Source organism: Gymnodraco acuticeps, unplaced genomic scaffold (genome assembly GCF_902827175.1).
Source record: "Gymnodraco acuticeps unplaced genomic scaffold, fGymAcu1.1, whole genome shotgun sequence".
NCBI classification, from domain to species: Eukaryota; Metazoa; Chordata; class Actinopteri; order Perciformes; family Bathydraconidae; genus Gymnodraco; species Gymnodraco acuticeps.
In genome coordinates this window covers 3723385-3739443 of record NW_022990023.1, presented here as the reverse complement: position 1 = coordinate 3739443, position 16059 = coordinate 3723385, and the positions used below count along the sequence as shown (strand labels likewise).

Here is a 16059-nt window from a genome sequence, read left to right as displayed (position 1 = left end):
TACTGTACGTTTAAAATGATATTAACTTTTGGATATTTGCCTTTAGCTATTTTAAAACAGCCTACATTCTTGCAGTTGTTGACAGGATGAGGGATGTGATGTGAAGCATTGGTAACTTGACTAGCTCTCCCCCAAATAACCAACCTGGCTCACAAAAAGGTTACTGATAAACCAAATATTATCAATTCGGTTAACTTTGCTACTACATGAGCTTTAGTCTTTCCATAACAAACAGATATATGAAAACAGCTCCACCTACTGACCGTAATGTGAAATTACAATGCTGGTCAAGGCGATATAGCAAGATAAGAGCTAAAAGGGAAGAGCTCCATGATGTTCTAACTCTATCTGTCTTTTAGGGCTAAACAGGTATTACCATTTTTTTTTTTTTTAAACTTTTAAAATAAAAACAAAGCTATGAAAGTGAACCTAAAAACTTAAGTTGTTTCCAGAAAGCAAAACAATTAGCTGGAACTCCTTAAAAAGCCTTAGGGAAGCTGCACATGGTACCAAGCCAATTACACTTTTTGTTTTATTTTTATTAGACATGTAAAACAGATTTGGCTTTTAAAAAAATTGAACAGCCCTTTTGCTGTTTTGGTAGTGTAAAATAAATCAAACTCCCTTCTTTTAAGGACAAGGTAAAATCTATAACTATACAATTACAGAGAGGAGGTAGGTACAAATATTTTAATTTTCCATCAGAAAGTCATAAAAAAACTAAAAGTTACATATTGACATGCGTGGTAAATTGATATTAAAATTATTTAGTGATCTCTGTAACGTTGACATTTTCACTTATGGTTTTACAGTTGATAGCTATTGTTTGACTGTATAACTGAAAAATCCGCAATAGCTAGTTAACATTTAATAAAATGTATTGATACTATTTGGTTAAAGTAAATAATACTGTAAAAACAAGGTTTCATTTGTTGGCTATCATTAAAATGTTCATCATCCACTGTTACATGACACAGTGTGGAGAAGAAATATGGTTGTGCAATAAAACCATTATTAAAAGTGGTAAATTTTAATAACGCATATAAAAAAGAGAAATGTTCAAATTTAAGAGTTGATAGAAGGAGATCTAACCGCCTCGCCTCCCTCTTCCTCCTCCTCTCCTTGCTCCTCCTCTCCCTGGGTGAGGGGCTCTCTGTCCGACTCCCCCTCCGCCTGCTGCGACTTCTTGGTTGTCTTGTTCAGGGTCCCGCCCTGCAGGTAAACAAATTTTTACTGAGCACATTGTATCCTGTGGTGAAGATGGCTGGCAATATACACACACAGTACAAATAGAGACCGATGAACAGGCTGTGTGTCTGACCTGTCTGCGGTCGACAACGTTGAGCACCACTGAGGTGACGATGCAGCCGATGGTGTTGGCCAACATGAAGATCATCATCCTCTGCCAGCGCCACAGAGGTATTTTAGTTTCACTGGAAAGGAAAAGAGCAGCTAAGTTAAAATGCAGAAAGGACAATGAAGTGGTCTACCAATATGTTCCTGATCTCAAGTAATTCCTACCTCGACTTGGAGCCCAAAATCTGCCCAACGACCAGATTGGATACACCGATCCCGACCATCTGTACGGAGGTGGCCAGACCCATGGCTGTTCCCAGAGTCGCCTGAGGCACCACGAGGGGGATCGACGGCCACATGCTGGCCTGGAAAACAGCACAGATTGTCATTTAATTTTTGTTGGATTTATTTCTAGGTTTTGTTGTTAGCTTAGTCCTTTCTTATTACTGTTTTGTTCTTTTCTGTTTTGTCCTTAAGTTGAGGAAAGTCCATTGTTTAAACCAGTGGCTCCCGATACATTTCTTCTTTGTTTTCTTGGGATTGGATATGGTCATGTGTGCTCAAAAAATAAACAAAACCTGAGAAACAAAATGTTTTTCACAAGAAAAATCTCTGCTTTGAGAAGATTAAGCTTTGAGAAGACAATCAATTACTAACATAAACTGGCCGCCACTATAATTTGCAATAATTTCTTTTGAGGTAAACTCACAGCAGCGAATGAGTAGGTGACTCCGAGCCATATAGTGGAGACCAGAGGAGGGACAAAGGTGAAGGCCAGCAGTCCGAACACAGGCAGCGTGAAGATGGCACAGGCCAGAGCAAAAATGCCCCGCAGACCCACAAAATCCTGGAAGAAAAACACAAGAGCCTCTTGTTTTATGTTGCTTTTTATGACAGACTTGTACCAGGCTAAGGTTACAGATACTTACTATGAGGATGCCCACGCTGGCTGAGAGGACCAGTGAGCTGTCATAAACAGCGCCGGCGATATAAGCCGCCTCCTTCTGACTGTAGCCATCGTACTTATCCTGAATGAATTTACTGGACAGGTAGAAAAACAGCTGTTTGTTAAATTAGTTTACAGCATACTGGCATTCAAAACCCATTTTAAATCTGAGAAACATGCATGTGTGTGTGTGTGTGTGTGTGTGTGTGTGTGTTGACATCTCTACCTGGCATCTGCAATGAACGGGAAGATGCCGTTATAGAAGAACATGATGGTGAGAACCAGCAGCCAATATCTTAGAGACAGGAGCTTCACATCCTGAATCCTCTACACATACACAGAAACACACATTACTTAGGAGTTAATGAACATTCAAAATGTGTACTTGGTGTGGAAAGCACGTTTTTTTGTTAAAATATATTGTTCGTACCACTTTGCGGGACTCCTCTTGGATGGCGCCATCAAGTCCCAGCTGCTTCATTCCTATCTTATCCAGGGCGCTGACAAGGATGGCGGAAACAAAGCCCAGCACACACAGGAGTGTACCTAGAAAGCATGAGAAAAATACTCTTACTTAAGCACTGTGTTATTATTCACTCAGGTCATAAACATGGTGTTTATATCCCCTTGTTTTATTAGTACCTACCACCCCAGAGTGTCCACTGCATGCCATATTGTTCCTCAAACTTCTGTGTGAGGAAGAAGTTCAGGACTGAGCCGAGGCGAGAGAAAGCCAGCGTCAGACCGAACGCCAGGGCCAGCTCCTTCCCTCTGAACCAGAACGCTGTGATGCGGTTCTGAACAACTGATGAAGACAAGAAGAGCAGTTTAATAGGAACAGTCCTCTGAGTTGAAATCCAGAAAGAGTATGATTGTGACTTTAGGAAATTGGCCTTACTGGTCAGAGATCCATTTCCTGATCCAAACAGCAGTCGGCCTGTGAGCATCAGTGGCAGCAGATAGGGGGTTCCCTTGAAGTGGGAACCCAATGCAAACAGTGAAGAGCCCAAAACACACAGGAAGGAGAACAGAAATACTCCAACTGCAGAGAGGACGAAAAGGGAATGAATTCACCGTGAGTTACCATAAAGTTATATCATTATCAGTTATAGATTTAGCAGATATTTGTTGATGTAATGGCAATTGTAATGGTCCAATGTCCTATATCCTTTTGCCATTACTTCACAGGAGGGCTGGAGAGTGATCCAGACGCAGACACAAAAGGATTTCCGGTCCTTTGGTGCAGTTGATAATGATGTTTATTTAGCGTTTTACACACCAAGGTTTAATTATACAGTTTAATGGTTGTGGTGAGCATCTGCCGGGCTGGTGGAATCGGTATGCTCTTTCCTCCTGTGTCCTCGTCACCTATGACCCTTTTTATACACCCAGTGCAGCTAACCCCCGCCACCAAGTGTCCAAAATAATATTGCAGTATAAATATAAATAAAGTAAACTGACACACCAACAACACCCATACAATGGCTCCTACAGTTGACTTACAGCGGTTTCCTAGTTTGTCAATCAGGAAGCCGGCCATGATCACAACGACTGCATTCCTGTTGATAGGAGACAAAATAATCCATTGTAGTTTTCTGATAAGCCACTCAGCAGTGTAATACAGTAGGGTCAATGTGCATGTGAACTTACGTCCAAGCGTAGATGGCGTAAAGAAGATTGTACTGCTGAGGGTTCATCCCCAGTCCCTCCACACAGTCCACTGTGCCGTTGATCACCGTCGCATTGGAACATGTCAGGTTCTGTCAGATGAGTGGAAGCCAGTGATTTAGTTATAATCATACTAGCCACAAACGAAGGACAGACTTCGTCATTAGTACTACAATGATCCTGTTGAGTTCATTTGGGGAAATCATCCTTTAATACTGATTATATCTTTTAGACCTATTGCTTACCCCCTGGAACTGATCCTGTAAAACACTGGGGATGTCGAAGCAGAAGTAGGAGCCAAATGTCAGCAGACAGTTGAAAAACAGCACCAAAAAGCGGTAATACGCTGTAAAGAAATAACAAGAATAATGTATTATTGTTTATTTTAACGTAAGAGTCAAACTTCAATTGCAATGAACGCAAATGCAACATCCTAGTTTACTACTGCTTCTTTTTTTAATCTCACCTGAAATTAATATACAATATATATATTCCAACCAAGCTTCAATACATCTCTTATTAATTGTGTTTTTTGAAGACAGTGCTTTTGAAGATTAAAGCTACCCTCCAAACATATTTAAAAAGTATTCTGCTTCGAATAATAACTAGTTCAAGTATTTCGCACAGAAAAAGGGGAATCCTCCAGGTAGTTTAAGAATCTATTAATGATGTATAGTGATTGAAGGACACACATTCAAGTGAAGCAACAATAAGAAGTGCATTTAGTGGAAGGAGGCTTTAGGAAAAATCTGGTATTGTACATTTCCTTTAACTCAGCCCAATGGGGATTTGGTGTTTACTTCACTGAGAAAACAAACTGTGTAAAACAACTGCAGCATTAGCTTGAATTAGCTTCAAATTGTTTGTAGTATGCCCATGAGGAAGCAAAACGTTTTTGCTGACCTCACGGTTTTGGCAACTTCCAGATGAATCACATGCGTTTTAGCAGAAAGTGCTGAGTTGTTGTTCCAGTGGCCCAGATTTTCATTAGGGAGGGTTACGACAGAAGTCTGGTCACTGGGTTATGCTGAATGTGGCTATTCTTTGGAAAGTAAAACTATAGACAGACGTACCTTTCTCCGCCGGCTGCGCCATGGTGAGCAAAAAGTGAAATGGTTATAAAATAAAACTTCCAAATCACATTCTTCAGTGTTGTTTACATGAGCAGCTGGTTAGAAAGCTTTAAAACTCTTCTTCGTGGAATTCAGCAGACTAGACGCTGTAATGGCGCCCTCTAACGTTACTGTTAGTTATCCTAAAGTCCAAAATATAGTCCACAACTTTGCAGATATTAGGTCAGTTTTCTTATTTGTAGTCCAGTTTTCCAGGTTTTGTAATGTTCAAAGAGTAAAAACAATTTCTCCAGTTACTTCCAGGTCTCTGCTCAACCTCCTCTGAAGAGAGTCATTCTTGCACAGGATGAGATAAGTCTCCTCTACACATCAGGGTGTTTCCCTATCAGAGCCAGCCCCCTCTAACATACAATGCCCCCTCCTAAAGTACTGTGAACCTTTGCATATCCCTTTGTAAATATTGCACGTTTTTGCCCACCAACATTACTATTCAGAATGCACAGCTCTCCCACTTTTAATTCGATATTGAGTGAATTGTCCAACACTTTTTTTGCTGATTGTAATGTTTCACTTTCTTGAACACAATTTCTGATTTCTATGTACTTTATCAAATTATTTTGGATGCACAAATAACATCAATTCAGTATTTTTCTTTGTAAAACAAAATCCCTCTTTCGACCTCCCTAATTAAAATGTCCAATTGTTCCAATCATAAACCTTAATGGAATACAAATTATAAACCTCAAGCATCAAATTAACTACTATTGGCTACAACTGTAGTCTGAATTTGCATATATATTATAAAACAACAACTGCATCCATTATATATTCAGGTTATATATATTAAATAAATATTTTAGCCAAATAATAGCCAACTGTGCTACAAAACTGTCATCCCGATCATTCACTCAGTGTTTTATCTTTGGGTTATGAGATTTAATCCAATCAAACGAATAACGTTAAATGTATCAACCATAGACAGCTAGTGCCTCTCCTGTCTTTCGTTGTTTTCGACCAAAGACAAAACACTTTCCCCAATAATTTATTCATAAAAACTCGAATATAGGAAGCGCGTTTTCTCTCTTTTGTCCCTCAGCGCACACCGTCGAGTTTATACTCGCTGAAAGGGGTTACATAATGCGTTCAAGGAATTTAGCAGATTTTTGATTATGTTTTAAACATGCGAAATGTCTGTGTTGCGCAGAGCTAAAACATGGGAAGTATCTGACTCCGAGGACAGCGACGCTGAGAAAAAAACATTGAAAAAACATGATTCAAACCTCGATGAGAGAAGTCAAACAATAACAGTGAGCGAAGAAGATGAGGCTCCAGACAACAAAGTCAACACCCTCCAATCTTCACCCATACAAACAGAGCCCCGTCAGACTTCAGCTTTGTCTCCTCCACGACAACATGCAACCCCGAGTCCTGCAAGAAAACGCCGCAACAAAGAGGAGGTGGAGGCGGACAGAGAGGCAGCTAGGGAGAGGAGGGAGGAGAGGGAGAGGGTGAGGACAGCCAGGACCCGGGAGAAGGAGGAGAGGAAGCAGGAGCAGCAGAGGAGGAGAGAGGCGGCAGAGAACCTGAAGAGTCTCCGGCCCGAAAACTGCCTCAAGAGTCTGACAGTGCGCATAGATCCAGGTACACCGTGCTGCCTTCAGGTGCTGTGGGAATTCATTTTTCCGTCGATTATATTGGGACTGCTGTTCAACAGTGAAGACAGTTTGATAACTTTTTTATAATTGATGCTTCAAAATACATATAGGCCTATAGCAATACTGATATATATATAAACAAATAATTATATTATGATTACAATTATTACTAAACTTTTTTGCTAAAAGTCAGTCCAAATACCACATACATATTGCAATATAAAGGTATTTTATTATGCTGAAATGTTTGTTTGTTTCAATAAATATAAAAGTGCAGTCTGTCTTTAATTCAAAAATAAATGTATTAAGGAAAAATGTGCTTTATTTAGTGCTATTTCTTTATTTGTTTTCTTTTAATCAGTTCCATTATCAAATATTGTGCATTTTGTTGTTCTCAGTTTAGCTTTTTATCATCTACTTCTGTGGGTACTCTTAGTAATCTAATAATAATAATAATATGTATTTACAACCTACAAGCATCAAGGTGGAAGCCAACAAGGACCAAGCATTGGACCATGTTGTTATTTTCACAAAGAGAACAGGCTAAAATGCTGATATACCTATAACCTTGTGTGTGTGCTATATTCCAGCTCTTCTGCAAGACGGTGGCTCAGACATCTTGCTGGACACCCTGGCTACCTTTGATTGGAGGTTCAGCATTGAGAGCCATCAGCTCCCACACAGCATCACCTGGACGAGAGATTTACCTCAGGTTACCCCCCTCTCTCTGTACTTAAATATTCTTACAATCTCTGCTTTCTGCAGTGTGATCATTACTGCTCTGTCTATAGCAGGGAGAAGACAGCTTACTGGAGGAGGAGCAAGTGGTTCTGGTGCTGGGTCTGACAGACTTCATGGACACGGTGGTCTCTGTGAAGAAAGTGAGCAACCTTTGAAGTTGAAATATTTAACTTTGATGGCAACATACATGCTGACCCTCCTCTATATTATTTTGTTGTCACGGCAGATGCTTGACAGTAACGAGGAGCAGACAGGGGCAGGGTCTTTCCTCTCTCCAATTTTGGAGTGTCTCAACAGGGATGCCAAAAAGGTGGTCACCCTCTTAGTGACAGACCCTCAGCAGGATTACAGGTAAGTGTACGTCAATAGGACCTCTTATAGACAGACACAATCATTAACTTTCTTATATGCTAATTGTATTACTCTCTGGTGAGATAACACACATATTCTGTGTTGGCTTTCATGCCCACATTGTGACTTGAATTGTTGGTTTGCTTACCAATAGGGCTGATGCAGTCCCTTTACTGGATGAGACTCTACAATCCAAACTGGGGATGGAGAACTTGGACGTGGAGGAGGTCAATTTACTTTAAATCTGATGAAGTCAATCTTGCATGTTCTTTTTGCAACCTAGTTGTATAGTTTAGAAGGTAAAAATCAGCAAAAATGTACATATAACTGATTTGCACACTGCACACTTAATACTGCTGTTATTTTTCTCCAGGTTCTCGTGTACCTGCAACTCTGCAAGAATATCTCTCTGGTCTTCCTTGATGGCTGGCAGGAAGTCACCAACCATGTGTGTGCCGTCACTAAGGCCTTATCAAAACGCCCTTTCAAGTAGGCAGCCACTCGAGTCATTTCCATAATAAAAGAGAAGGAACATTCCCCTGTTAAGATGTCTTTCCATGTCTTTCCAGACTGCTGACGGAGCTGCCCTTCTGTGTGGACGGTTCCTGGGCCAGCGGGGTCCGGGTGGAGAGGGACGGCTCGGGGCTGATCCAGGTGTGGAGCAGGCAGGTCCAGCAGCTGAACAGAGTCAGCCCCACCGTGGCCTCCACTGTGATCGCTGCCTACCCGTCTCCTCAGCTGCTGCTGCAGGTACAGCTGCCTCAGGGTGGTGCTGTAGAGCTCAGTGCATAGAGGACACTGCTGCCAGCGTTCTATTGCTTTGACAATATACTTTTAGCATTCACTGGTAGGTTTTGAACCGATTTAAGTTAATGAATGCAATAAGATCATAGACTTTAAACCAATACTTCATCCACAAAGCCATTATTTGTAAATGTAATTATCACCTTGTGGAATTGTTGAAGATGCTGTTTCTTGCATGGTGAACAAAGAATTCAAAAACAGAGAAAAATCTTGATGATTTGAAGTAAATACGGTCTGCTGTTAACGACAGCAAAACTATATCAAAACCTCTGTTTGCAAACCTCTCACAAAAGTTGTACAGCCTAATCCAAGACTCATTTATCCAGTTGTTTGCTCACTTTGTTCCAAACACATAGCATTTAAAATGTACAGTCTTACGCTGTGTGGCCCAAGTGTTTTAAATAGCAAGGATTTTAGCTAAATGTGCTGAGAGGATGACTGGATAAATGAGACTTAGATTATACTCCACAAGTTGCGTATATATTTTATACTAAAATTGAGTTCAGGAAATTACAAATACAAACATGTACATTCTCTATGTTGTTTTTTAGGCGTACCAGAGCTTGGATTCAGAGGAGGACAGAAAGAGTCTGCTGGCTGGTCTCTTGGTGAAGAGCGGAGGTAAAGAGAGACGTATCGGCCCAGAGATATCGGCCAGAGTTTACCGCTGCCTCACAGCCCAGAACCCCCAGCTGGTCCTGGACTGATCTACTTGAAAACGTTAGCGAGGATTAAATCCGGCTCTGATTTCACGTTGTCACCACTTGGCTGCTAATGTGTTCATGTTGATGTTTACAAGCTACAAATATGCCTTAGATATCATGTGCACCTTATTATTTATACTTCAACAGATTTAAGCAGCATTATGTTTCGTAAAATATGGAAGAAAATCATGTGTAAACATTATTCTGTTTACATGCAAGATGTAATGTCAAAGGGACATTATACTACATGATATGTTTTGTTTGTGTGAAATGGCTTATAAAAAATTGTGGCAACCAAACTTCATTTGTTATAGTTTTAAATAATTTCTTGAGTAATGGACTGTACTTATATAGCGCTTTATCCAGTCTTTAAGACCCCTCAAAGCGCTTTACATACTACATGTCGTTCACCCATCCACACAGAGCAGTGTATGTTACTCTAGGAACTAACATTCACACACCGTTGGCCATCGGGAACAACTGAGGGTTAAGTATCTTGCCCAAGGATACATCGATATGTTGACTGCATGGGCTGAGATCGAACCCACAACCTTCTGGTTGAAAGACGACCGCACTCCCTCGCAGCCACAGTCGTGAGTAAGAAAGTTAATAAACAAACTGTAAATAGAAAAGCAAATTCTCTTGTAAAGCAAAAACACATCCACCGTTGATATTCAATCAAAATGCTGATACAAAACACATTTACAAAAAGTCATTTCCACAGTATCAAAAAGCCGTTTCCCCGGAGTATTCCCCAGAGAACAACAAGTGTACACTTTCACATTATTCTTAGTCAGATGGTAAAACATTGGGCCTTCCATAAAGTAATTTAAGATTATTATTATAAATGTGTATTATTAATGATTATTATTCTGATAATTATTCAGAATATACTTATTATTAATCCAGGTATTATTATTAAAACATTGGCTAAAATGCAGTTGAATGACCCATATGTCACTATCAAATCTCCACTTCTCACATTCACATTGACAAAGTTGTTGATTCAGTAGCTGAATTGGTGTTGAATGTCACATACTCTTAATAAAGAGAAGTACAAATCCCCTCAAAAAGTAGAAATATTGGCTCAAAGATGAGGTTGCACTTATAATTTCCAACAGGAGATGTTGATGGCAATCGTAGAATAGCTGTTCGCCAAACACTTACAGACACGTTTTGGCTAACGGGTCATGTCCAGCGGCATCTTTTGCTTTGGTAATCCTCAGGTTCAGAGCAGCAGCTGTCGTATTCGCTGCTGGGAGGAGTGGGAGGGCAGTGGCAAGTGCATGGCTGAGTTTGAGGTGATGTTGGACAGGAGCACTGGTAGGGGACCGTGTCGAGGAAGGGGCTGGTGCAGGGGCTGGGGGAGGGGCAGGCACTCAGGGTGGAGACTGGGCTCGGGATGGGGCTGGAAGGCAGACTAATTTCTTCTTGGAAATCATCAAACAAGTCCTCGTTCTGCTCCGAGGCTTCGGGGCTGCTGCTGAGCGTGAAGACCCAGCCGAGCTGCAGGTGGAGCTGGGAGCGGAGGCCGGGGGGCAGATCCACAGCACCGACGACGTCCGGGCAGTCGGGCAATATTTGGCGGAGCCGGGTGCAGCAAAGGTACTGCAGGGAGGTGGGGGTGTAGCAGGCACGGATCACCTTCATACTGCTTTTAGCTGCCGTGGAGCAAACCATGGGGTAGAACTTCTTGTTCTGCAGCCTTGTGGAAGCAACACCTGTAAAAGAGAAGAAGAACATATCAGGGTGAAAAACAAGGCAGTCATAGCTACATTGAAATGTTCCTGGGTATTATGGCGCTCACTCCTGAATTAGAGAGAAACTCTCACCTATGCAGTGCCGGTTCTTGTAGAAAGTCAGGGTGCCATGCCAGGTGTCGAGGTGCACTCCTATGATGGAGCCCTGGCCAAACCGAGAGGAGAACCTCACTTTGTCCCCTTTGTGCTGGAGGAAACCTTCAAACAATTGTGATAGTAACTAGTATTTAATTTGTATTCTCTGTGGTGTAACAAGTTCTCAGAATTGCTTATAATACAATTATTTTAAAAGCATTGACTTAAATCCTAGGGGAAGTTCAAAGAGGGAATGTCTCTTTGGTGGAAATGCTCACTACTCAAATTTCACAACTCGTATGTAACAACCGGTAACAACAAGGGTCCAATCTGGAACACTTCAAAATACTCAAGTAAAAGCACCTCAACATTGTATTTAAGCACAGAGCTTTCCTGTATTAACCCTCTCACCTGTGTAGGAGAGCCCCCAGCTATCTTCATCATTTCCCAGCAGGCTGCCAAAGCTGAATTTGAACTTCTCCAGGTTCACCTCTGAAGTCCCAATGCCCACCATCTACACAGACAAAATGATCAAAACAGAATCAAACAGGTTGACTAGTTCTATCTCTTCACTAGAAGATGTGAAGAGAGCATCTCCAGGCCACTTATCATATGACTTCCAGAATTTGTAAAATGTTTGCTACCCACCATATCAGTTCCATAGATGGGAGAGGTCATCTTCACTTCCCAGAAGTGTTGTCCCTCTGCGAGCTCCTTGGTGCCGCGGATAGCCGCTGTGCCGCAGCTGTAGTCTGTGTGAAAGCTCACCTTCCTGTTGTCACAGCTGAGGAAGGCTCCGGATGAGTTGAAGCGCTCGTCCCACTCCCAGTCAAAACCTGGGAACAAAAACGTATATATATATATATATATATTAGCTGGATGATTAAGATTTGAACTTTTTACAATCTAACTATTGTATTCAGCCAAGCCTTTAATGCAAATTATTTGTAGACATTTCTTACATAATTTATTCACTTATTTCATTTAAGTTGTAAAATTGTATTCTATTTCATTGTTGTTTTATTCAATACTTTTTAAAAGTTTTTTAAAAAAAATCTATTTCATTGTGCTTTTATTTAATACCTATTTTGTTTTAAAAGTGTATTCTATTTTATACTAAATGTTTCTATTTATTTAGTAGTTTATTCCACACCGATTTACTGCTAAAACAATTATCATGGATTCAAATGGATTTTATTACATTCATATCGTCTATCATGCATTGGTATCAAATAGTTAAATAGTTAAAGTAATTTATAACCGTGTCTTTATATTCCACTAGTGTTCTGTCTTTTTTTGACTTTCCAGTCAGCTGTGAAGTAGGAACATCTCGTGAAATAATCACAAAAAGCAAATAATAGTATTTGTATTTTATACTTAGTGAGAAAAGCCATATCTGCCCAGATTCAACACTACTCTAATAAACAGTATACTCTGCTTTGTTCATTAGTTTAGTACTGTGATTTGCTCACCCTGATCCTCCTCCCCACAGAGGCAGTCAGCGCTGACGCTGAGGCCCAGGCTGAGCTCTTCCTGTCGGTCACACTGGCAGAAAGACTCCCCGATCACCGGTTCTGTACCAGGCAAGGCCACCACCTCAGACATGGCCTGAGAACTCTCCAGGTAATCCACTTCAAGCTCCATGTTGCTGATCTGATTGAGACAAACAGCATCTTGTAAGTCTGAACACATGGCCATGGTCCAGGGCTTGGTAGCGGGAGAAGGAATTAGATCTCTATGAAGAGCGAAATGAGAAGCATGTTTGAAAGACTGAAAAGTATTTTCCCTAAAAGCTGTTCCTATTGGTTACACAAGTCATGTGTGCCTGTAAGTAAAATGAGACCCCCTTCCAAAAATACTAAACTTGCTTTCCTTGCCTTTGAAGAGCTGACTGTCTTACACACAGCCCTTTCAGAGAGGGGACAGTCCCAGTGGAAAACTACTGGCCCTCAGGCTGAAATAGCATCTGTCATAAAGTCACACCAAACTATATATTTAATATCCCCTGGAAAGCGTCTCTCTCTATTCAGTAATATACATAGATTTGATCTCCAACACCTTTAAAATGCAATCTTTTCAGCCCACACTTTGATCCACTTTCTTTTTGTTACACTCTATATTCCCTAATGTCTCACCTGTGTCGTTACCTGGCCTTCCAACCCCCCTCTGTCTGACGTCTGGATCACTGCCATGGCATCTGTTTCTTTCCGTGTTTCACTCCAGGCTGAATGGCGAGCCCGTCCGCTCCTGCTTCTTCTCAGCATGGCAGCTCTGTGGATCTAACAACTCCTCAATCAGCTGCCTTGTGTACAGTAAGCTATGGACCGTGCTGAACTCCTGGTTCCTCGGTTAATTTCCAAATACTTTACACTTCTTTTAGCTGACACTTGTATCCAAAGCAACTTACAATAAGTGCATTCAACCATGAATGCAGACTCTCTGATGTCCTGATATCAATTGGGAGCTCGTTCCACCATTTTGGAGCCAGGATAGCAAACAGGGGTGTATTTGTTTTTTGAGTTCAAATATTGTCTTGACACATGTAGAGTATGTACAGGCTGTGTTTGAAGAACAAAGACAGACATGACTCCCTATTTCGGACTGAATAGCGCATTCGTGGAATAACAGCTTATAGATGGAATCTACAACGAAGAATAATTGTTGTTGTTGACTAGTGTGTTAATGATTTCCTCTACTAAACACTACGTTTTTTGGTATATATAAATTCAGAATATGGTAAAGATGTGTTAATCAGTGTTTCTCAAAGCGTAAGATGACATCCTCAGATGTCTTGATTTGTCCAGAACTCATATTAAGTTGACTGTCTTAAAGAAAGCAGAATAAATTCACGTTAAAAAGCAGGAATCAGAAAATATTTGCTTTTCTTTAAAAAAAATATATCTGTCAAACCCTTTGATCAATTATTCAAATATTTGATGATTAATTTTGACAGCCATCTATTATATTAGATAATTCATCTTTGAATATGCTGAATATGAGTTTGACCGCAACATAAGGGACTAAAGAGATGAAAACATTAGTTCAATTATTTTACATGTTTATGCTGCTGTGGTATTACTCATAAATTGGTGGAATGTGTTTTTCTCTTGTATTTCAATAATCTTTCTTTCAATGTTTCACAAACTAGTGGGACACCTACATTTGAAAGATCAAACATCCTCTCTCAGCTTCCCTCAGTTCAGCAGTTTGTTAACTAACCTTTACTCTCCTTACAGTCGGTGTAAACCTGCATAATATTTAGAAAAGGAAACAGGTCTGGTCCCGTACTGACTGGTGCGCTACAGCTCACCTATTTCTATCCAGCCCATATGCCGCAGTTGGCCGCAGGAAGTGTTTCCACGCACTTGTTTAACCTTTAAACCAAGCCCTCTGTTTTGCCACTGTAGCAGCACGCAGCTACCTTTCTCTGCAGATAGGTCACCTCAACCTTGGGACTACAATGTGTACCAGTCATAAATCAGTGATCACAGATTGTAATATCCTTGTGTTTTCACGGATGCTACAGTATTGACTTTTACAAAATGATGCAGCACTTCAATTAACAATATTAGAGAAGTGTAGATGCAAAGCTAATAGCATTACATTTGGAACTGACTTATATTTACGGATAGAAGAAGACAAATTAAAATGCAGCATAACCTCCACTTTTGAGGAAACCCAAAGTTTGATCCAGCGTGCAACAGAACTAACATCGAAAACTGATTCAATTCCAATGACAAAAACATTATTCTGCCTCTCTCCAGTGTGTATTCATGAAGATAGGTATGGCACATGCATACTTTTTGAGTGATAACTTATAACTTTACCGGTTCATGTTTCCAGATGTATTGAACCCCAAACAACAATGACTGATATGTTTGTAAAATGTTTTTATACCCAGTAATCATAAATGTAATTTCCTCAATTGCAGTGTTTTGGTTTTTCTGAGTAGTATCCTTGTTTACATTACCCACATTTTAATGTATCCTCTTTTATAGGTGCTCATTTTTTATTGTATTACAAAGTATTTTTTTCTATACCATGATAACATTTACACCAAGAGTGTTTTTTTTTAACTAAACGCAGTAGCCAAACCTGATAGCATGTTGCGGTCCATGCCACCACTGAACACAGCAGCTGGTGACTGCTTTGGAAGCAGGTGCAGGAGATAACTGCCATTAATTTAGATTAGTTAGTCTGGAGCTAGTCTCACTTTAATTGGGCTTTACCCTACTTATGCACATGTAATGACATTCCAGAGAAGACAACCCACAGTAGCTTTCAGGGCAAGTGTTTGACTGAGGACAGGGACAAGTTTGCATGTTTCAGATATTAAAATGACTGAAAACCACACCACTGTCCATGTCCTGCCAATACTTCCTGTTCAGACACAGCAATCCACTCCAAATCAGTGCACCAAGAGTATCTCAGATTGAGATTCTCACTGCAAGTCAAGATAATAGCATCTGCTGGATGTTTAAATCAAAGCACAAACTGTTGTTGTATTCTGTACCACTACATCTGATGTTTTGCTGTTATGTATCTTCATCTGAACTCAGATACTAAACAAAGTAAACCACAATACAGCCTGAATACATTTTAGCATTCTTACCTTACAGTAGTCGTCCTATTCACCGTCTTGCAGTGGCTCATGTGAATGCCAGTGTGTTTCTCAGTATGCTACAGTGTGACAGGTGCAATTTACACTCTGTCCCACTTCGCAGCAAGCCAGAAGTAAACATTACTTCTCCACGCCCTCATCGTGTACTTATTGGATAAGAGGGAGGAGTTTATTTACATGTTCTTATCTAACTGTATATTCGCATCCAATGCAAATAGTTCTCACTTTATCACGACATCTAAACATTCTGCTGACAGAAACACTAAAACTCGTTATTCCATATATTGAGAGCTCTTGCAGTGTGAGTAAATGCTCCATGCTGCGCACCAACAGCCCATTGGTGGTGGTGGAAAAGGGGCTGGACT

General features: G+C 40.5%; 3 protein-coding genes across 7 annotated transcripts; 1 reads left to right on the top strand and 2 right to left on the bottom strand.

Annotated features, from left to right (window-relative positions):
* Positions 1–514: 514 nt before the first annotated feature.
* Positions 515–5370, bottom strand: mfsd1l (major facilitator superfamily domain containing 1-like). 2 transcript variants are annotated; one of them, XM_034214758.1, is made up of 13 exons: positions 4984–5370; positions 4156–4256; positions 3893–4002; positions 3746–3801; positions 3141–3284; positions 2889–3047; positions 2673–2788; positions 2469–2569; positions 2226–2337; positions 2006–2143; positions 1522–1661; positions 1322–1433; positions 515–1212 (listed from the first exon to the last, which is right to left on the bottom strand). In XM_034214758.1, the coding sequence occupies exons 1-13, from the start codon at positions 5003–5005 to the stop codon at positions 1066–1068; spliced, it is 1458 nt and encodes a 485-aa protein (XP_034070649.1). In that variant the 5' UTR covers positions 5006–5370; the 3' UTR covers positions 515–1065. The 2 variants fall into 2 exon arrangements, with proteins under 2 accessions (XP_034070649.1, XP_034070650.1); XM_034214759.1 differs by lacking the exon at positions 4984–5370 and adding an exon at positions 4814–4934.
* Positions 5371–5410: 40 nt separating this feature from the next.
* Positions 5411–9537, top strand: LOC117545081 (probable crossover junction endonuclease EME2). 3 transcript variants are annotated; one of them, XR_004568766.1, is made up of 8 exons: positions 5411–6624; positions 7229–7350; positions 7430–7519; positions 7606–7730; positions 7885–7957; positions 8104–8219; positions 8300–8577; positions 9086–9204. XR_004568766.1 is itself a non-coding variant. In XM_034214761.1 (8 exons), exons 1-8 carry the CDS (start codon positions 6171–6173, stop codon positions 9239–9241), a joined length of 1314 nt encoding a protein of 437 aa, XP_034070652.1. In that variant the 5' UTR covers positions 5415–6170; the 3' UTR covers positions 9242–9537. The 3 variants fall into 3 exon arrangements, 2 of the variants coding, with proteins under 2 accessions (XP_034070652.1, XP_034070651.1); XM_034214761.1 differs by having other exon boundaries at positions 5415–6624; positions 7433–7519; positions 8300–8480; positions 9086–9537; XM_034214760.1 differs by having other exon boundaries at positions 5427–6624; positions 8300–8480; positions 9086–9537.
* LOC117545086 (SPRY domain-containing SOCS box protein 3-like) lies at positions 9531–15813 on the bottom strand. Of its 2 annotated transcripts, XM_034214766.1 has the most exons (7): positions 15686–15813; positions 13209–13352; positions 12546–12726; positions 11722–11909; positions 11485–11587; positions 11071–11196; positions 9531–10959 (listed from the first exon to the last, which is right to left on the bottom strand). In XM_034214766.1, exons 2-7 carry the CDS (start codon positions 13335–13337, stop codon positions 10427–10429), a joined length of 1260 nt encoding a protein of 419 aa, XP_034070657.1. In that variant the 5' UTR covers positions 13338–13352; positions 15686–15813; the 3' UTR covers positions 9531–10426. The 2 variants fall into 2 exon arrangements, with proteins under 2 accessions (XP_034070657.1, XP_034070658.1); XM_034214767.1 differs by lacking the exon at positions 15686–15813 and having other exon boundaries at positions 13209–13680.
* Positions 15814–16059: the final 246 nt, after the last annotated feature.